General features: G+C 35.2%; 1 protein-coding gene across 12 annotated transcripts in view; it reads left to right on the forward strand.

The window, feature by feature from the left end:
* The first annotated feature begins 1,952 nt into the window (after positions 1–1,952).
* Positions 1,953–22,851, forward strand: part of LOC143229037 (eosinophil peroxidase-like) — a 35,742-nt gene continuing 14,843 nt past the window's right edge. For 8 of the 12 annotated variants that reach the window (XM_076460700.1, XM_076460701.1, XM_076460702.1 and 5 more), the window contains exons 1-4: positions 1,955–2,101; positions 2,212–2,320; positions 5,696–5,869; positions 12,539–12,715. In XM_076460700.1, coding sequence (XP_076316815.1) covers positions 5,815–5,869; positions 12,539–12,715 — 232 coding nt within the window. In that variant the 5' untranslated portion in view covers positions 1,955–2,101; positions 2,212–2,320; positions 5,696–5,814. Of the gene's footprint in view, positions 2,102–2,211; positions 2,321–5,336; positions 5,487–5,695; positions 5,870–12,538; positions 12,716–22,851 lie in introns of all 12 variants that reach the window. The other 4 variants (XM_076460707.1, XM_076460711.1, XM_076460712.1 and 1 more) reach the window with 4 other exon arrangements.

The raw sequence follows: 22,851 nt of genomic DNA on the forward strand, positions 1-22,851 counted from the left end.
ATAAGGGGTTGTTTGGAGTATGAGGATTGATAGTTACAGTTGACTTAATGGGTGGTGGTTGGAATTTATACTTGTTAGTTTGGATAACTGGTTGGGACTGTTCACATTAGTATAATTCGTTTATTGGGCTACTAATTAGTGCCTTATCACCATAAAGGGGGCTGTAAAACTGACTTCAGGATGTAAGTTATATTTTTGTTTCGGCTTGTTTCTGTTTATAAGAAACTAACATAGGTCAAAGGTTTGAATTTGCTGTTTCAAACACAGCTGTTCCTTTTGATTTTATTGTACTTAACTCTTTAGTATTAGGCCCGACATGGCCAAGCGCGTAAGGCGTGCGACTCGTAATCTGAGGGTCGCGGGTTCGCGTCCGCGTCGCGCTAAACATGCTCGCCCTCCCAGCCGTGGGGGTGTATAATGTGACGGTCAATCCCACTATTCGTTGGTAAAAGAGTAGCCCAAGAGTTGGCGGTGGGTGGTGATGACTAGCTGCCTTCCCTCTAGTCTTACACTGCTAAATTAGGGACGGTTAGCACAGATAGCCCTCGAGTAGCTTTGTGCGAAATTGTTTTGTTTGTTTGTTTTGGAATTGACCGTCACATTATACACCCCCACGGCTGGGAGGGCGAGCATGTTTAGCGCGACGCGGACGCGAACCCGCGACCCTCAGATTACGGGTCGCACGCCTTACGCGCTTGGCCATGCCTGGCCTACGCGAAATTCCAAAACAAACAAACAAACAAAACTTTAGTATTAATATTCTCTTTCTGTCTCTCTCTCTATATATATATAATGGTGATTGAATGTTGAGAGGGTAGAAGAATCTAACCTTTTAATTACTAGATGGTAAGGCTGATTATTTGTTTAAAATGCCTAAATACATATATAAAGTGTTTAAAATGATTAAAAATGTACGTGTATATATATTTAAAATTGTGCATTACTGTGTGGTAGGAGAAGGCATAGACATGGTTGCTATGATCATTCAACAAGGACGAGATCATGGGGTGCCTGGGTTCATTTACTGGAGAAGGTTTTGTTATGTTCTCCCAAATATCAAAAGTTTTAGTGATCTGCATTTTATAATTATACCTGAAATAGTTAACAGCATGGCCCATCTTTTCAAGTAAGTCCATTATTATTGACTTGTTTCAACATAATTGTTACTGAAAAAGAAGAAGAAAACAAATTTTTTTTATCATTTGTGTAAGCAACTACCTTTGAAGTTGTGGTACAACCCTACTCAAAATTAATGTGAAAACAAACTTTATAACCCAAATGTAGATTCTAATACAAAATGTTATGCATTAACTTTACAAAATTGTGGATGTTTTTAATAGTAGCTATTATATATGCATTTTAGAACATTAAAGATTTTCTAGTTTTTTTGTGTGTAATAGTACCAATGCTGGAGAACTGACCAAGGCCAAGGTTTTTAACATAATCTAAATAAATTAAATCATAGTACTGGGAAGAATGAAGACTGATCTTTTTCATGTCCTTTAGTTAAATTATGTTATAATAAAATAACACAAGCAAATCATGTGTAATATGATTTTGGTGGTGGGCACTGATCATATATATATTTCCGATAACAGAAATGTTTTTGCACTCATTAAAGTTACTTAAATTCTTTATTGTAAGTTATTGCTAAGTAGAAATCTGTGTATGAGATATTAAAGGCAAAACATTTTAAACAAGTATAGGTGGTTGCTAAGTAGCAGCATATCAAAGCTGTTACCCACAATTGACTAAGGGGAGTTAAAAACATGAAAGTAGTCAATAATTATTAATATTACTGTGTGGTTATAGTGAAAGATGCAGGATTACTTGTTATTTTGCTATGACATTTCCTATGGAGTTAAAGTGTCATTTCTTGTAAGTTCTGTGAAAAATAAACTTTCTTATTTGATTATTATATGTAAACATTTCTTCCAGAAATGTTGATGATATTGATATATTCACTGGAGGCTTAGCAGAAATTCCACTTGAGGGCACTGTTATTGGACCTACATTTAGCTGTTTATTGGGTATTCAATTTCAACAATTGAAGAGAGGTTTTGGTATGAAAATGATACCTCTCCATCTTCTTTCAGCAAAGGTACGTTCAACAAACTTCTTGATAACTGAATTAGTTTGTTTATGAAGTTTTATTGTAACCTATTAATTATAATTATGATAATTTGCTTAATCAATTTTTTATAATGTTAGAGCAACTGAAGGAGATCTGGAAAGTGTCACTAGCTCGGATTCTTTGTGATAATGCTGAAACTGATGTGTTTCTACAATCGTCAACCATGTTAGCTGTCGATTTTTTCCTGTAAGTGGAGAATTTGACGAGTACCTTTAGAAAACATTTTGTATAAGTTTAATGCTAACAAATTGCCCAATATTGTAAAGTTGCATTAATTTACATTTTAAATAGTAGTATAAAATACCTGTGGTCCACTGTGGGGTTCAAAGGTATTCTCATAATGTACTACAATCCCAATGTATTGCTCCAGTTCTTCCAATATACCCTATTACTAGCTACTTCAAAAGAGATCACATTTAAAAACAAATCCCATTATGACACTTGCCCATGATATTCAAAAATGTCTTTCACATTTGGCCCCATTGTGAGTGAGGGAATAAATACAATTTAACAAGGAGTTCCTTGGATCCTCGGCCAGTAAGAGAAATTTGATGCTGAACATGTTTTTGACTTCTAGACATATTTTAGCTCCTCTTGGTATGTCTCCAGAGTCCATTTGTAAAGTTGGTCCTGCTAACATCAAAACTTTGGAAGGAGTATGCAGACAAACAAACATATACAACATTAATTAACATATGATAAAAAATTATGTACTTTTACAGTTTAAAGATGAAGAAAACTAAGTGATAAATGTAATTATAAAATTGAGTAACATTATTTTGAAATAAATGAGTGTAAGATGAAGTATAAAAATTCATTATGTCATTTTTCCCTCCTAAAACAAAAAAACAGCTACATGTTTTTCTTTATCTCAGTTTTCATCTGTTTCATCTTTTAGAGTTCTATGGTTGGTGGGATCAATGGGCACTGAATCTTTCTTCCTCTGTTATGGATCCACCAAATCCAAATAAAAATAAAATAATAGAAAAACAGCTCATTGGTAAATGACCATATCTTGAAGATTCTGAACAGTAGTCTTCAACACCAGTTCCTCATTTTCTCACATTACATCCTTTATCAGACAAATCTTTGGAGCAAATGCCCTTCCTTTTTATTCAGAGGGACTAAAGGGGCTTGCTGGCTCTTCTAAGTCAGGGAAGAAGCTATGTTCTGGGGACATCTTGGTTGAAACATCCACCTCAAAACAAAGTGAACTCTTCTTACATTTAAAGGCCATTGAGGATATACTCATTGAGGTTACTCCCCATGCTACTTTGAATTCCTCAAGAGGAGTCATTGCTGAGAGAAATTTGAAGAACATCCCTGAGAGTCAGAGTTCCTTACTGGTTTCTCCACCCAGTGAGGCATGTCTTCACTTACAGGGATGGGATTATGCTGTCTACCATTTTTCTAATTTTGGCATTTTATCACCACCTCCACCTGCTTCTGTCAAGGCAAGTTACCTGAACTGTATGGTACAGCCATATATTTCCAGCCCTCTCAGATGCTTCTAATGTTCTTTGACATGTGCTTATTGTGATGGCAAGCACTATGATGCCTATGAGTGTGAACTGAACCCTCACTGTATTAATTGTAGTTGCTCTTATCTCTCTTACCTTCATTCTTGCCCGGGTGGGTGGAGGAAAAGGAGGTATAGCATGTTAAGATAGCTCACAACGTTTCTTACTCTGAGGCTCAGAAGTTATTGCCCCCCCCCTGATCTTGGACATGTACTGCTGCAGTACATTCCACTATTTTAGTGTGAGTGCAGAAAGATCTATCATTACCTCCAACAGAGTCATTTTCAAACCATGTGCTGAGTCTTTTGTCCTCTTTGGATAAATGTGTTGACAAGTCCACATCTGCTCCTGTCTCTGTTCTCACAATTCCTTTCATTGACCGCTTAGGTGCACTTCTTTTGGTTCTGGCTTCTGGCATATTTTCAGGTCCATCTTCTTCAGTCTCAAGGTGTAAAATGATTATTTGCACATACATCCATAAGAAAAGTTGTCTTCTCATACTTACACTTCTTATTGCTTGCTGCTAATTCAGTTAACTTAGGTAGCAGTTGCTTCATTTTGGAAAGATAATTTTCCAATTTTTCAGCAGCAAACTGCTGCAGTGATACATCTCCAATAGCAGCCACAGGTTACTCACCTCTAATCTGGAATCTCTGTTAAGTGAAGGTTTAATGGTGTTAATTTAAAATGATTATTTGATTTTTCTTGTTTTCCAGAATTTAATTTGTCTTTGTCAATGATTCAATGATTCTAGTTTTCTCCCAATTTATTCTATGTTCAGTTGATGTGGAATGCTCTGTTTTGGTCAAATCTACAGGAATTCTCTTCTCCAATCAGAAACAGTGATAATCCAACCAATCATAACACGCTCTCTGCAATCCACCAGGACACTATAAAAGACCAATAACATCTACACACACACATTGATCTGAAGATGAAAGGCGGAGAATTTCAAAACGTCATCCTCTACACTTGTGTCTCCACAACATGCAGTTGCCGTCCATTCTACAAAGTTTCATCATGAATACTCTGCCTAAACAATCTATCAAAGAATATGGACTTTTGTTTGGATGCAACAAATACCTAATTTGAACTAAAGCTGTATTCCACGTAACACATGACACACAGGAGTCAGTATTAAGGTTTCTTTAATATATTTTGTAATTAAGAAATTAGCTAAAGTATAATACTAAAATTTGAATTATAATGCCAAATGTACTGAAAGACATTCCTAAATTAGTAGTTCAATAAAGTATTCATTGTAAGTCAGTTTGCAAACATGATAACTGGCATGCCTTTTGACCTCTGACCATAGGGAGACCCTTCAGACCCATCATTGTAGGGTGAAATTACTTATTGAATACTAGAACTATCATTCATTTATATCAGTTTTAGCACCAGCCAAAGTACAAACTCTTTTTCCTTGTATGAACTCCTGTCACAGCATATTAGTAAATGTGAAGACCAGTAGTATTGTAGTTTAGTTAATAAAGATTGCATTACCAACTTATAAGGTCATTTAGGAAAACTGTGACATCTAGTTTTATTTCAGTTTGAGACATGTAATGAAAGTTAATGATCTTGCAACAGGCAACCAGTTAAACATTCTTCATGTGACATCATACAAGATATGATGACTGTTTTATCCAACATTGACCTTAAAAAGTTTATTGACCTTCCAGAGGAGATAGGATGTAGTGAGGATGGTTTTGAGTGTGCTGCTTCTTAAAAATTCAGAACTTTCTCTGGCCACTGTAATAATATTGAAAATCCAGCTTTAGGAAAAAGTATGACAACTTTTGACCAACTTCTTTCTCCACATTATCAGGATGGTAAGTAAATTCATTGAAATAATTTTTTTAAGAACTGTACAATAATATAGTTCAAATAGGAAAAAAAATCCATATTAGATAGTTCTTGTTTGTATTAATTGTATCTTTTGGATAATCTTTGCACAGCAATATTACATCTTGTAAGAAATTTAAATTTTAAACATACTGCCAAATTAAAGTTATTTCTGTTTATTCATTTTTCCTAATAGATATGAGTGCAGCAAGAATCCAAGGCATTAATGGATGACCTCTTCCTTCTCCTAGAGTAATCTTAACAACTGTGCATTATGATATAAATACTCCCCATATTAAAAATTCTCTGCTAGCAATGCAATTTGCCCAGTTTGTAGACCATGATCTGACATTTACTCCAATGAACCAAGGTTAGTTAATGTAAAATTTCTTTGTTTGTGACTTCCTTTTCACCATGAACTAAAATAAAACTGTTTGGCAGGTGCAATATAATTTCACTTTAAAATAGATTAATTTTAACAAAGAAAATTAAATGAATGCTTTTGGTTTTCATAACAAGTGTGTAATTTCCTAATACAAATTCAATTTAAACCTTATTCATGTTCCCCTTATCAGTATTCAAATTTTCTGTATAACACGGTATCCTCTTAGCATAACAATAATTTTAGATTCTCTACCAGTTAAATATGTTCCAAAACACAAACTTATAGCTATTATTTGTTTGCCAGGATTTCTTCCTTTACCCACCTAAGCATTAGTGTGATTTTTTTTTTCTCACTTATCACATTCATTTATAATCTCACTTAATTGCCCTTGGTAATATCTGTCTGATGACATTCTCCATCCAAATCAATATGTTCTCTAACCTGATACTGCATATAAATACCTCATTCAAAAGATATTATCAGTGTTTCTTAAAGCATCACTAATGGGTTTCTCAGTGCTATGATTGTTCAGAGGCAATTCAAATGTTCTCCACATTGCCAAGTCAATTTTTATTAATTTTTTTTTCAATTGGTAAGCTGGTTTACAGTATGAATTTTCAAATTATTATTTCTGGCTTAGAGGCCAATCAGGTCTCTCCCATCCCACCTCTGATATCTGACATCACACAACAAACAAAGGATAGTCACTCTCAGTTGAGACTGCCAGCAATCTTATTCGTAATGAGATGGGACTATATATTCAAGTTTGTGGTGTTCCTTCAGCAGTCCCTGAGGATGCAATTGAGGATGATCCTTCACATTCTGGAAATAATTTACAGTGGTGAGTTTATGGGCTTGCAGCTACAGAGCCCATGGTTTCAATTCCTTATACCAGACACAGCAGATAACCCACTGTTACTTTTCTTTCACAAAACAAACATACCCAATTAAATGTTGTTCCAATCAGCATTAATCAACAGTCTTTAAATGAAATACAAAAAGAAAGAGAGCCCACATTTGGATAAATTTCTGATTTGTTTTTCCAGTTGATCATTGAGTGTGTGATGTTTTGGGTCTTCCCCAAGTTACTTTTTACTAGAGGGCTGCAAGGTCTGGGAATTACCGTTTAGTTTTCTCTACATCCACAGATATTGTGGTTCATATATGGATGTTTACTCATAAGTCATGTAAAGGAACAGTTATGCCTTATCTGAAAAAGTTGTGGAAACTTTGTGATTTAGCCTAATACTGCCAAGTGAAAGCATATTCTTACCCTCAAATGCTGCATCAGTTCGGTCTCTTTTTGAATGCTTTTTTCAAGGATGGGGTGCATGCATTAATAGTCTGGAATTCTAAGTATGGATGTTAAAGGTTTCTCTACACATTATTTAAATCTTACTTGCTCTTCCAAAGGCAATGCCTAATGGTCTGAGCTTGTTAAAGGGAAATTTGTGAGGCTTGTGTTTTTCATCAAGGAGGTATTTGGTCCAAGGCTTCTTGTTTTTGAATCTTGGACATCCTTTCTTAGTACCACTTTTATCATATCACCCTAGTAGCTTACCATGTTCCAGTAGCAGATCAATTCTCTCAACCCACACAGGCTTTCTCAAGAGAATAAATGCTGTATTGCAAGGTTTTCTGTTGGTTTTAGCTCTCATTTTTCAGTTCTGATTAGTCTACAGTACTATACCTTTGGACATTTTATCAGCACAGATCTGGATTACTGTTTTAGGTATTTCTTCAAATTAATATATTACCCAAAGGTACTAACTATGTTTTGTACCAACTCATTGTCTGGACCTGTTGGTAACATTGGACTAGCAACCACACTCTGATTTCTGCTTCTGTAGTATTATCAGGAGTATGCACCTCTTTCACTTCATCTTCAGCCATCTCTGTGGAGGCAGCCATTATTTAACAGGGTTTAATTAGTTATCCATAAGCTGAAGCTTCAGACATACATGTTATGCATTCTTTAACATGGTATTAGGGTTAAATGTCTAGGGTTGTGATGTACCTGTTTTAGTTTTTGCTTAATTCCATGATGGACATTTTTCAAATGGTACACATATCAGCAATGGTGTGTTGAGAAGAGGTTGAACCCAGTTATATCAGAAGTGCAAACTATAACTCGTTTTTGATGGGGTTCTTTGGCAAGGTTTTTTGTACTTTTCATAATCACTCTGTGTATGGCAGCTTTATCAACTCCTGTCTGACACTGACAACTAGATATTCTTTGAGACCCCAAGCTGCTTGGGGTCCTTTGTCCCAAACAACCATTCCAGTTACCCACCTGGTATATTAAAGTTACATCACAAACCTTTTCTCTATAACTGTTTGTGTCTTGATTCTTATATGTCATGTGTTACTTCTACCTGAAAGTTTATTTTTCATGTGACATATTATAATTTATCCTGGAGGAGTCTCTGATTTATTATATTATGCATTAAAATTTCAAAAACCTAAAAGTTTTAATTTTAATTTAGAAGTTAATGAAATGTTTATGTATCAAATTTATGATATTTTCTAACAAGATTGAACACACAATTTTCTTTCTTAACAAAAATATATTTCAATATACAAATAATAATACAATTGATAATAACACTTAATACAAATAGTTATTACAAATAATGGTTTATATACAAGAGTTTTATAAACATGCAAACAGTACTCAGTCTTCTATATGGTCTGGAGCTGAATCTTTTATTGATGCTTCACAGAAAGCAAGTTAATCTTATGTTGATACACAAGTACAATTCATTTAATGATGGAGCTTGCTAGCTGTTTCACAGGCACATTCAAGTTTTTTACTGGTTAGGTTATACAATGTCTTCATAGAAATACTGACTCTTGAGTTAATTTTCTGAAGTTCAGTGGTTCATGATGTTTGAAATCTGTAAATGTCCCTGATCAAATATCTGTAGTTTTCCAAATAATAAGCATTTATCACAATTATAACTTAGAGGTTTATAGTATACTGACTGTAGAGACCCAACAATATTAAACTATATTTTGGCATGCTGATTTATACTCTTTTAGGTGAAGTTTTCAAAAGTTCAGTAGGCAACAATGTAAAACATATATTGTTGATACACATATTGTACATTGTTGATTCTTATGCCAAAAATCTTCTATGAATTTAGTGAATAGGCAGCACTCTTGCAATACACATTTAACAATGTATGTTATATACATTTCCAAATATATATCAAACTGAAACAAATGCAGATATTAAAAATATATACTATTAAATCCATTACATTCTTTACTGCTAATTTTCAGATGTAGCTGGTACAAGTGGTTTGCACTGATTGTCCACAGATCACTTTACCATTTGATGTCATAAAACCAGTTGATCATACTCAAGACACTCAGACAAGGAAGGGGATTAATCCTTTTGACTGATCCATGTGATCACTACTTCTAAATTCTATGACCAATCAGATTTTCATTGTTTTCATGTTCAGTGAAGATTTTGAAGGTTTTGTTGCCTGTACTAATGTCTTTTAGATGCTAGACAGTGACTTTATATTCTAGGCTCTTTTAAAAGCAAAGAATCTTCTATTAGCCATATCTAAACAGATTTGTCATATTTCTATGTCCTTAGTGGTCCAGCTGATTTGCCCACTGGAGGACCTTTTATGGGTTGTTATGTGAATCTCCTTCAATACTACTCTCTCACATTATTTGCATGATCTGACAGTATATTCATCTGAGAATTTTTGCCTATCCCCTGTAGCTATCTTAACCACTTTAACTGGATAATACAGAGGAAAGAGTATTTTCATTGCTACCTTAGGTTTCTATATCTCATTTTCACAGGATTTCACTTTGTAGTGAGTGGTTATGCTTTTATCAAACTAATTTTGCACTAGCAACTACTGATTCAGCATAGGTTATGTAGGTTGCAACAGGCTCTGTAGAAGTGTGACATTTCATAAGACCACCTTGAGGCTGACTGGATGGTATCACCACTGGCTGGATCTCCACTCTTGGACCATCATGAGTAAAGAATGAGGGAGCCATGCCTTTCCTTGTTGATCATTGGGTTAAATAAATCAGGATTGATTTGCTTTTAAAAATTTATAGAACTATGATCATCTCTTGCACTGCCTAGAGAAAAAAGTCCATTGTCTCCTTGTAATTCCAAACTTGAGCGTCCCATCGTGGGTCTTTAGTTTTGCACAATTTGTTTCAAGTCCTTCCCATAATTCTGGAGACAATTAGAATTTATCTTTCCCACATGATTAGGGAGTTAGGATGAGCATTCATAGTTCCAGACTGGATAAATTCTGTTTTCTTGGGCTGAGTATGGCATACAAGATCCAATCATACTGAGCCTGGGGTGTTAGATTTTGGACTTCTTCAGGTGGAGGAGAAAGTTTGTTTATTTTGGTGATTCTTACTTTATTGTCATGATTCCAATGGTTTAGAATGTATCACTGTGGCTACAGGTTGGGTTCCAATCAAATATATTTCTGTATATAACATTGCTGTCCAGTTGACATAGCCACCAACGTGGAATATAGGGACCAAATACCATAATTCCAACCCAAAGTTGTGGAACTTCAGCTATCTTGTTGAGGCTAGCCTCTAATGATGATTACTCATGTGCTATTCCACCCTTGATATAGGAAGTAAGTTCCAGGTGAAGGGCATACCTGTTTTGGTTGTAGTGCAGTTCCTTCACTACCACTCTTATCTTGGTGCACCCCTAACCTCTTTCCATGCTTTATGAATGGATGATAATGCCCTCACTGGTACCTCCGTCTTCTCAGTGTGGGATTCTAGCTATTGAGCTAGAGTGAATGTTAGAGACTAGGAAGGTGTCAGTCTCAAAAAAGTGATAACATTATGTGAATGAGAATACAATACCAGGATAGAGGGCACATTGATGTAGGTGGAGAGTGTCATGAGATAAATATCACCAGGGCAAATTAATTGGGATGTAAAAAAAACTGAAGGGAGCAAGAATAAATCGGACCAATTCTGGATGGGCAAAGGAAGAAATCCTGGCAGTTAAGTAATAGCTGTAAGTGTGAAAGTAGATAAGTATTACTGGAAATACTTTTTCAATTTAAGAAATTGATAACTTTCAAACTGTATACAACAGTTACTGTATGTTCTATATTTAACAATGTTTTAATTTTCACTGCCTTTTTATTTTACATTCTATATGTTGAAGTTTGTTCATTGTCAGTTATTGCATGTTCTGTATGTAACAGTTTTAATTTTCTCTGCCTGTTATCATATTTTTTGTTTGTAGCAATTTTAAATTTTGACTGACTGTGATACTATCCTCCCTAAGTGGCAGTTTAAATTTTGTTGTCAGTTATTGTCTTCCATATGTAGCAATGTTGAAATTTTCACTAATGGTTATTTCATTGGTATATATACTGGTATATATATATAGCAGTTTTAATTTTAGCTGGAAGATTGTTTTATTTTATATATGAAATAGTGTTTTAATTTTCACTAGTGGTTAATGTATGTAGAAATTTAAGTTTTCAACATCAGTTATTTATGCTCTGTATATAGCAGCACTTTGAGTTTCATTCCAGGGTATTGTATATTTTGTATGTAGCAATGTTTTAATTTTTACAGACAGGCTACTGTATGAAGGGTAGAATATTCAACTGTACACATATTTATTGATCTGTAGCTACTGCACAGAGTCTGTGGAACACACTTCTGCTTGTGTTATCAGTACACCAGTTTGGCAGAAAAAAAATCCATAATTTGTGAAAATCTCCTGCAGATTTCTTATGTTGTACATGTTTTCTTATTTTTATGGGAACAACGTAACTGTGCAGTTGTGCCACCTGAATATTTAATTTTAGAATGTAATTTTTTAGCATTAAGTTTATAACATTGAATTTCTCATCACTTAGTAATATGAAAATACAAAATCAATTAAAAATAACTAAAAGTGGAGTTTATTTTGTTATTTGGTGTTATATTTTATCCTAAGATATCGAAGTTTAATTCTACCATATTAGTTTAAAAAGGTTACTTTTTAACTGAGTGTGTAGTTAGATGAACATAGTTGGTTGAGTTGTGTGTTCTTTTAAAAAAAAAAAACAGTTCCAGTTTATTGTATAACAGCATTTTAGTTTCAAACTCTCTCTTATTATTTGTAAACACCTGTCTTCTGTGTATAACAGGTTTAGTTTTGAATTTCAAACTTTTGTTATTTGTATAATGAATATATATATATACATATATCATTAAAATAACAGTATTAGGTATTTATGAGTACATTATAATTGTTATGAAATTTCACTATCCATCAGTGATCTACAGAATTTGTATTAATGATGCTGTGGTGTTTATTACAATTTCATTGTTATTATGTTGATATCATTGTATATGTAAGAGCTCTAAGTTAAAATATTGTATTATTTATGATAACAGTCCTGGTACATCCTTTTTTAAAAATTATATTCATCATGGCCTGCATGTTGTCTACTATCATCATCTCTATACCTCTCTGTTATGATGTGGTGATGATTGTTTCACAGTCCTAGAATATCTACTAACAAACGTTTTGCTGCTTATCATAAATCTTTTGAGGTTTCTTTTAACAATTTTATGATGTATATCATAAATTTTATGGGTTTTATGTAAGCTGTACTGTGGTGTTCAACCCAGGCCCCTTGGGATTGGTTTTGAACTGTAAAGACTGTGAATCTGGACTCACTGTACATCCAGAATGTTTTCCTATTCATATACCCAAAAATGATCCATTTTATTCAGCAGTTAACTTGAATACAGGACAGGCTAATTGCATCTCATCTGTACGTTCATTGCCTGGACAGCTTAAATTAGGTAAGTCAGTTGAATCTTATTAGTTAATTGAGCACTCCTATTTTGGTAATATGGTGGATGTAGTTAAATAGGAACAAAGCAAAATAAAACTACTGTAAAATCATCTGGTTAAGTTACTGCCAATAAGCTTTTTATAACAATTTGTAAGCAAGTTGATTTTTTCACTATTTTACTAGTTTTTGGTATTTAAATAAAAATTTTAAAAGAAATGTTTGTTTACAGGCTCTTATTTCAGTTTCTTGAAGTTTTAATGTTTAAATTCAAATAAATTGATATTTCCAAAAATTTCATCCTATTTAGTAAGTGAATTTTAAAGGATACTATTCCTAGTGAATGAAGAGTTGCATATTTACAGGAATAATATGATGTTTATTTTACAAACACATTTTAGTTAGCTGATAGAATTAAAATAGTTTTTTTCACATAAACATAGTTATCATAAGTAAAATTCTACAAGTAATGAAAACATTGTGCTATTTAAATGGTAACTTGGCAGAAAATTTTGATTATCACAAAAACTGTGTAGTGCTTCTACATAGGATTATTTCTACAAAATAAGTATAAAGTTTAGTCGTAAACAGTAGCTCACTAAAGGTGAATGTGTAAAGTTTTCTATCGGTGAGACTTAACCATATATATTTTAATATTGCATTTGAACAAACTATTGGATATGGTGAAAATTGCTTTTGTAGCTGCCATTTAAATTCTAAAAGCGTAAGAACTCAATAAACCTAAAATTTGTTAAAAAAATCATGTTAACTGCAGTTTTTATCCCTCACAATTGTTTTAATTTGTCCATTGTAGATTCAAAATCTGAGACATGTAAAAAATAGCACTTCAGATTTACATTTTGTCTTCCATAAATCACTGCCCAAGAAGCTTTTTATTCAGTACCATATCTTGTCACTTGAGCCAGATGATAAAAGCAAGAAAAAACAAACATAAGTAAGCATGATGAATGTGAGAATGGACAATGTAGATTTTGGTTTTATTTGCATTTTTTGTTTTACTTTTATCAGAGTAGAAAGATAGGTGTTACATCAACAGTATTAATATAAAGTAGCAGTTAATTCTCAAAATAGATATAATCTGCTAGTTTTAGTATAGGAGTTTATTTTAAGCAAGATCATCTGGCAACTAAGAGAAGACATAAATGTTTAACCAACGTTCTGGAGGCAGTAAGAGCTTCAAGTTTTAGGTGGCAATCAGGAAGAGAGAGAGAGAAGCTTTCCAAAGATGATATAAAGGATCTGGAAACAGTGGGTAATGAAGATGAAGGTTTTCAAGATGTACCAAAATCTGTAGAAAACATCAATAGTCATAGTTCTTTTGTTGGATTTGGTAGTTGTATGTTGAAGGTTATCTGGAAGGCATGCATAATGCTCCAGAATATGCTATCTGTGGTAAAGGCTGGAAATGCAGAAATATCCATCCAATGTGGCTATAAACAAAGTTGAATGGTGATTTTATGTTAATATAAAACAATAGGTGTATTTAAGTTCCAGGAAGTTCCTGTCAGTTGTCAGAGCAGGTAGAGTCTGGAGGAGACCTTTTGTCCCTGGTAGATGTATATCAAATATGACTCTAAGATATGTGGCTGTATTGGAGAGTCATATGGAAGTATGTTTAATTTGGAGATCAAACTTTAACAGGTTATGACCTAATCAAAACATATAGTATGTTGGATTAAAGAGAATGACTTCAATTATGCTAATTAAAATAAGAAAACAGGAATTCCAAATCAAGAAGATATTGACTGCAGCCTGTAACACTTTACTGAGGGTAGCAATGAAAGCTGTGCCATTATTATGTTGAAAGAGATGGATCAGAGATTTATGGATAGGCATATCAGAAATATATAATATGCAAAGCAGAGAAACAGAACCTAGCCCTGTGGAACTCATGCTCCCAAACAAAAAAGAACAAAAATGAATTACCTCAATAATAATAGTTGCTTGTTCAAGGCAGAGTGTACAGCCCATGTAAAGATAAGTGGAATTGCTACATAGCAGAGTTTACAGATAAGACCATAGTGCCAGAAAGACTTGAAAGCATATATGAAGGTTTAAATGGATAAATTAATACATCCTAGGTGGACAGCTGTTACTCTATAGATTTACAGCTCTAAAGACCAATATATTTGTTGGAAGATTCTTAGGATCACGAAGCTCATTGATGACAAGATGGACTCATTGTTGGCACATACTTTAGCTTGATTCTCAGCTTCTACATTCATTCTTGTTGTTGTTGATTACTTGACTTTCATTAGCTCCTACAGGGAATCATAGTTCTGCCCCTACCTGAGGGTCCTGACCTCTGACATCAACTCCTTGATCCAGTGGTACCCTGAATAAATTGTGTCCATATTTAAGGCTACTTACTGCTGCTTAGTTAAAATGACACCAGCAGCTTTGGGAATTATTATACACCTTCAGGGACTGTGATGGTTCTGCTCTGAGAATTTTCAGATGTGTCTTAAATCTTAACTTTGAATCAGGTCCTAGAATTGGAATTAGTCATTCAAAGCACAGCTTCACTATAGTTATCCTCCCTATCTGTAAAGCTTTCATCTCTCACAGATTCTCAGATTTTGGACTATTGGAGTTTGGTTGTGCCAGTTCTTCCAGGGTTTTATTTTCATTGGCTTGTTGAGGCCAAGAAGACAGGAGATTAATGCCCAATGATCGATTTTTCTTGTCTATATCAATTCCGAGATTCTCTATGGTTCATAAGGTACTCATTCCTCACTCTGAGTTGACACCTTTACAAGAAATGTGGATGTCCAAGTTCAATGTATTCAGCTCCTACCTGTACATTGCCATAGTGTTGGCATCTCACCACTATTGGCATTTTTCATGCACAAGGATAAAATATTGCACTTTGGAGTTTTTTACCTTCAGACTAGCATAGGTTCTGCTCAATCAGAAGGGTTTTTCTTGTCACTTCCATTCCATATTCCTGTGCACACACCATTACATAGGAAACTGGCTGGCACCATCTTGTCAATTGTCAGAATGTTACATCCTGATTCTATTTACAGAGACTTCTTAATGAAAGCTGAGATATTTCTTCTTTCTCCAGTCCAGTATGTTGTAAGTCTGGGTACTTTATTTCATCATGAATCTCAGCTGACTCCCATCTGGCTCTATGCTATGGAACAAAAAGCTCAACTCTGATCTCTCCTTCTCCCACTACATGGATGGTTCTTTTACTTTTGGGAATGTGGGCATCACTCAAATTCCTCCAGTTTTTGGAACAAAAGATTCTTTCAATGGTCTTTATGCAACCAACAGATCATAAATATTGATTCACTGGATTCCTCAATTCCCTTCATCAGGAGGATCCAACTTCACAAGCCCTCAAGAATGTCTTATCAGAGTTATATCTCTTCACAAATGTCTTGCTTCAAGAATTGGGTACATATCTCAACAGATAAAAATTCCAGGGTCTATGTACAGGTTATAAAGCTTCCCAACACAGTGTTTTATACCTTCTTGCTCTTCAAAAGGTGATGAGAGTAGGTGCCAACCATAACTTGTAATTTGACCTTTTTTTCTTGCTAAAGTTTTGCATTTTCCATAATTGCTCTCTGTAAGATGGCCTTGTAGACTAATATTTGATACACAAGACAAAATTTATTTGAGTTTCCAGCAATATTTGGCTTCTTCAAATTGCTTTGTGTCTTTTGTCCCAAATTATCATTCCCTCTACTTAACTGGTATATTAAGGTTAGATTATGTTTCAACACTCATTGTGACCACTATCATTGTTGCTGCTGACTTACCATCATTACCAGTCAGAGTAGTTTTCACTGATTGGGCTGAGGATGCTTTATCATTCTACCAATATTCTCAGACTGGTTTTTTCTAAGACACTATCAGAGTGAGAAGGAGGAAAATCCTTTTCACTGATACATTTGATCACTATCTCTTACTTTTATGACCAATCAGGTTTTAATGGTTTGTTATATTCAGTCTGGGTCTGGAAAGGTTTTGTTGCCTACAGTTAAGGATTTTAGAGATGCTAGACAATGCCTGCTAATTTACTGGTATCATTTAGTTTCCCAGAATGTATTCCAAATACATTACATTAATTGCTGGAGGATATTGTGCAAGTTGGTATATGAACCTTCCCCTATACATACATCTTACATAATTGGTATGATCTGGCAATATCTTTGTTTGAAGATTGTTGCTTACCCCTGTTTCTTTCTTAACCACTTTGTCTAGATTATACAGAAGGGCGAGTATTTCCATTGCTACCTTTCAGGTCTTTTACCTCATTTTCACAGGATCCCACTTCATGGTGAGTGTTGCCCAAGCAGGTGTGCTTTTATCAAACCAGTTCTACACTAGTAACTGGTAATTCTTTATACTTTATCTGAGTTGCAACAAGCTCTGCAGAAATGTGGGGTTCTCTAGGACCACCTAGAGGCTGATTGGATGATATTATTGTACTATGCTGGACCACAACTCATGGACTATCATGAGTAAAGCATAAGGGGATTGTACTTATCTCTGGCTTGAGGTCCTTACCAAACCCAGTTTCCAGTCACTGGGGTGTTTTACAGATGATTTCTTTCCAGGGTGTTAGAGTGAATTTTCTCTACTCTTGGAGAAGAGAACAAAGTTCAGGGCCTTCATACTTGGGACCCTGGATGTTTTTCCCAGATATCAATAGGAGTGGCAATAGCTTACATGGGATCCTACTCATAATACTAATTCATAGTTGATGCTTGACTGTCTGGTTTGGTTGAGTATGACCCTTCTTTTTTATCAATATTAGTTCAGTACATTGTTCATGGAAGAGGGCTCACTGTCTTCTCATAATTTCAAAAACAGAATGGTCCCATCCTGGGCCCTTGATTGAGCATAGTTCCACTTCCTCATGATAATTATGGGGCAATGGAATTTACTTTTCCTACATGGTGAGGGAGTGAGTATGAGTGTTCATAACTCTAAACCAGATGTTCTCTTTACTCAACCTTAGGAAACAGAACTCAAGATCCTATTATTCCAAGCCTGGGGACTTTGGGTGGAAATGAAGGTTTGTTTACCATGGCGTTGCTTACTTTATTATTATGATTCCAATGACTCGGAATGTGTCATCCTATGTCTACAGGTGTATGTATAATGAAGTCCAATTGCTCTTACCACTAATGTGAGAAATTGAGAACATGGCCCTATATTTCCAATCCCAAGCAGTGTGACCTCAGCTATCTAATTGAGCCTGGCCTTTAGTGATGATAAATCATATAGAATTCTATCCATAATACAGGAGTTATGTTCAGAAAAGCATACTTGTTCTACATATAGTGTGGTTCCTCCATTAGGTTGCCAGTCTTCTATTGACACATCTAAGCTCTATGTAGATGTTTTTGATGCTTTCTCCATGGATGGTTGATTCCCTAATCAGTTTCTTAACCTTGGATTTTAGCTATAAGTATGGGGAGGTAAATGGGATTTGGATGTTAATATTTTCTTAACTCTAAAAATATATTTCAAATAACACTTACTTCTTTGTACACTTTGTTGATATGTGTTTATTCATTGATTATACATCTACAAAACCAACTAACTACAGGTGGCAGCACTTATCTCAATATTCTTAACACTCCCACTTAATTTTAAGTTTTACACAAACTTACAATTATTGTCAATAATCTTACAGTTATTCTAAATGTTTTACAATTACTTTCAATCTGTTATTATAATCGTCACTTTATCTGGTTCATTTATCCATTGGTGCCAGTCCAACATTATCTCTGAACCTTTCAAATGCATTTCTAGCAAGTGGCTTTGTATGAATGTCAGCAGACATACTGTTTACGGGACAATATTCCAGTTTTACTGATTTGTTCTGCAGACATTGGTGAATGAAGTGGTAACGAATATCAATGTGTTTTGTTCTTGCATGATGCACTGGATTCTGTGCCATGGCAATTGTTCCTTGGTTATCTTCCATGATACAAACAGGGTCATCAACTTTGGAACCTGTTTCTTGCAGTAGTCTTCTCAACCATACTGTTTCCTGTGCTGCAAAACTCAAGGCTATATACTCTGCCTCTGAGGTGGACAGGGCCACCGTGGATTGCTTTTTGCTAATCCAACTTACAGCTGCTCCTGCTTCAATGAAGATATTTCCTGATGTGGACTTCCTATCATCCAGGTCTCCAGCAAAATAAGCATTTGAGTAACCAGTAATGACGTCTCCTGGTACCTTTTCAAACTTAAGACTAAGATCAGTTTTTCCTTTCAAGTAACGTAGGATTCTCTTTGTGTTTACTTTTGCCCTCTATATGCACATATTTTTTGCTTACCATTAGCCTTTATAGTACCACCTACCTGACTTGTTTAACATGGTACAGCTGTGTTGTAGCTTGCAAAAATCATGTAACAGCCATCCATCAGTAGAAGCATGACACACATTCCTGTTGTAGTTAGCTCCTTCTATACTGTAGAAATCAGTCTTCACTTCTCAATTTTACACAGTAGAGTGCAGGGGTTTAAAATGTAACTGAGAGTGAATAATGAAATATCAACCTACAGTATCAAATTTAACTGTAAAAACAAATAAAATTACTAAGAGAACTGGAAACAACTAAGAAAGTTGTTTGACTAACTAAACTGTTAACACAAAATAATAAACATAAATGAGTGAAACTTTTAATTTCAATTATAACAACTCTTACTGTTGTTTGTATTACCACTGCACTTCAACTTGCAGTTTCTTAGGCATTTGGCTTTCTGCTGAGGATGTATTGGTTTTTCAGATGCCATGAGTTTGAGTGCATTGTGCAGCCTCCTGTATCTTCTGATCACAGACCAGATTTTCATTTTTCTAGGAAACTGATACAGGATAGCCTATTTTCTTCTCTTTCCTTTGCAATTTAAAACAAAAGTCCTACTATGGAAACATCCAGACTGTCTTCCTAGATATGGTGTTACAGGTATGTAAGCTTTTGTCTGTATTTCTTGTCTCTAATGGCTCCTCTCCTTTCTTCCTGAATTTCTCTCCTTCCTTCCTTGTGTTAATTAGTTCTTTTTCTACTTCAGAGGTCAGGTACATATGGACTTGTTTAATGCATTATTTTCTGTTTATGGACTCTCAGACCTTCGATTTTTTTTTTTATTTCCCATCTCCATTTGATCCTAACCAACCTCCTGCATTACCTCTTTTCTATCTATCTCGTATTCATGGCTATCCACCACTTCTCTGGATACTCACCCTCACATGTATTCCATATTGACTTCTTTTATTTTGGGGCATCCTGGATGGGCATACACTTTTAGTTAATATGTGTCTACTCATGTTTTATTTTTGAGTCCTTATAACTCCATTTTTGTGCTCTCCTTTTCTGTCTATACATGATGCTCTTTCTCTTTTAGGGATATGGGCTTCCATGGAAGCCCTCACTACCTAAGGTAATGCTCACTTGAACACCTCTCAGTAGTTGTTTAACTATAAATATAATTTTTCTTAGGTTCCCTGAACTCAGTTTACCTTCTCCCTTCCTCATGACACATCTCTTTATCTTGTTGGCTCAAACAGGGTCAACACCATGATGGGTGTACCTCTTCTGTCACCCCATCCTGGATTGCATCTTTATACAGATGATCATCTGTCTAGTTGTGGGGAGCGATTCTGCATTCTCTGGAAATCATTAGTCTATGGTCAAGTTGGCTGTGCACATCAATGTTCTGCTGCTTCTTGCTGTTCATTGAGCTTTGAATCATTTCCACCTTTTACAGGAAAAAAGTGGGCATGCCCCATTTTGACCTTTGTGTATTCTGTCAATTGACAATGGGGTACCCATACATGTTTGTTTTGGTTTCAGATGTTACAACTATTTTTGGACCCCATTCACATCTTACACATCTAGGTTGTGAGTGCTCTGAATCTTGTTACAGATTTATTGTCTTGTCTTAACAAATTTCTTCCTACCAGATGACTCCATTTCTGGACACCTTAGTCCCTGGTTTCACAGTCTTTGTCTTTGATGGTAGATATTAGTCATGATTGATCCATTCTCTACTTTCATACATGTTCTCTTTTCTCGACTTTTATCTATTCTTTGTGTTTCTGTATCTCTAGTCTTTCTCAATGCATCTCTTTGGCCTGCTCAACCTTCATTTTCTTGTCCTTGTCCTATTTCAGTTTCTCATGCATTATCACTTCCCTATTCCCTGTTTTGACAACCTCTGTCATTTGTGTATTGTCTCACCATTACCACATTCCAGCTTCACATATGAAATTTGTCTGTATGCTTCTGAGGTAGTCTGGGCTTTCCATATGCAAAGAATCCCTTCTTCCTCCATTCACCATTCAATCTGTCCTTTCTCTGTAGCACTATATCAGAATAATTGGCATGTGTTTCACTGTTAGTCTGTATGCCATGATTACCACTCCTCCCAACCTACTGTACTACGTTATTTTGACAATGGTTCTTCTGTGCTACCATTACTGGTTATCTAGTAGTCTTATCCACTACCTTCCATTTGTCTTTTCCCGTAGAATTTGTTTCCCTTTCTTCTCTCTATCTGTTATTTCACTCCTTTCATCTTCTTTATCCATCTAATCCTACACCCCTTCCAATTTGAAACTTTCAAGTAGTTCTCCAGGCCCGTAAACAATTTAGTTTTGAACCTTTGGTTACCTGTGTAGTATGCCACTTCTCCTGATCATCCTGTTGGTTTCTCTTCTTTTGTCTGTGGTTGTCACAGATGTTATGTTTTTTTATCCCCAACGTTTCACATCCTTTACCACCACACCATGTTTTTCCTATATCCAGGTCACATTTTATTTCCTAGAATATTGGTGACTCTGGAATGAAACTTCATGTTCACAACTATTTCCCTTCTTTCTATTTCCCATTTTTGTTCTTACTCTGATCTACATCATCATCTCTGTCTTGTTCATGCTATCTGGTGCTATATTGTCTGCACATCTTTTGTGATTTCCATTCTCATCTTTTCTCTACTCAAGGTATTTCTCCTATAACTATTAATTGAATTCCTGAGCTTATGGGGTTGGCTTATTCTTCCTTCTTTCCTTTCTCCCAGTGTCTTTTTTGGTATCCTTGCCTCAGATCCAACATTTCACCCTCTCCCTGGCTGCCCACTTTTGTTGCTCATTGGGGGAGATAATCCAAGTTGGCATGTGGACCATAGCACACATACCTTCATCTCTCATTAACTTCATTACATTATTGATTTCTCATTAGGATATTGAATACTGCCCATTGGCATATTCCACAACACAGTTAATCTATGGGTGGGTAAATGTTTTTATATTTGTTTCCTTACAGTAAACCAATTTTAAATGTTAGATCTTGTTCTGTAGCAAATGATGTCTGTCAAGGTATATTAATCCATAAATTCACACTGTATAACATATTAGGTTTATAATGCCCATTATTCAAATGGGACATTCCATAAGACTGCTATTAAGTTCATCCTTGAGGTATGTTACATCATATATATCTGTCCCAGATTGTACCAACTCATAGACTATCTGAATAAAGCAGTGTCATGACAGCTATCCATCTAAAGGAACCTGGTTTAATAAATTGGTAATAGCCTACTTATAAAAGTAGTGTTTCATTTTTACCTACCACACTTTCTCCAATGCTGTGTTCCTTCAGACTCCCCACCTTGTTATCTCCCTACTTCAAGTGGAGCACAGCAGCCCCTACCAGTTAAAAGCCACTAGTTGCTAAGATGGAAACATCTTCCTGAGTGTGTTCAATGCTATTCAGCTTAGAGTAAAGGGCAATGGTGTTTTGTCAGTCTAGATGATGAGAACCCTTCTCCTACTATGGACTGGAAAAAAAATATCTGACACCACTTGGTTATGGACTGAAAATGATCCCTCAAAATGCAGATCATCCCCACAGATGGGGATGCCTGGATGTTAGTTCCCATGAAGTCTGGTATTGGATTAGAGCTGGACTGGATGAGCGAATATAGTTCCTCACACATGTGGTTTGTAGGGAGCCATTGTCCTTTTGTGAACTAGATGGTAAATTTCCAAGGATTTGGATTTATGTGAGCCCCCACATTGACTTTCCCTGTTGACTGGATGTTGTTTTTTGAGTGGTCTAATGTTGGTTGTGTATTAGGTCTGCACACATGTGA

Source organism: Tachypleus tridentatus, chromosome 10, assembly GCF_004210375.1.
Source record: "Tachypleus tridentatus isolate NWPU-2018 chromosome 10, ASM421037v1, whole genome shotgun sequence".
Lineage (NCBI taxonomy): Eukaryota > Metazoa > Arthropoda > Merostomata > Xiphosura > Limulidae > Tachypleus > Tachypleus tridentatus.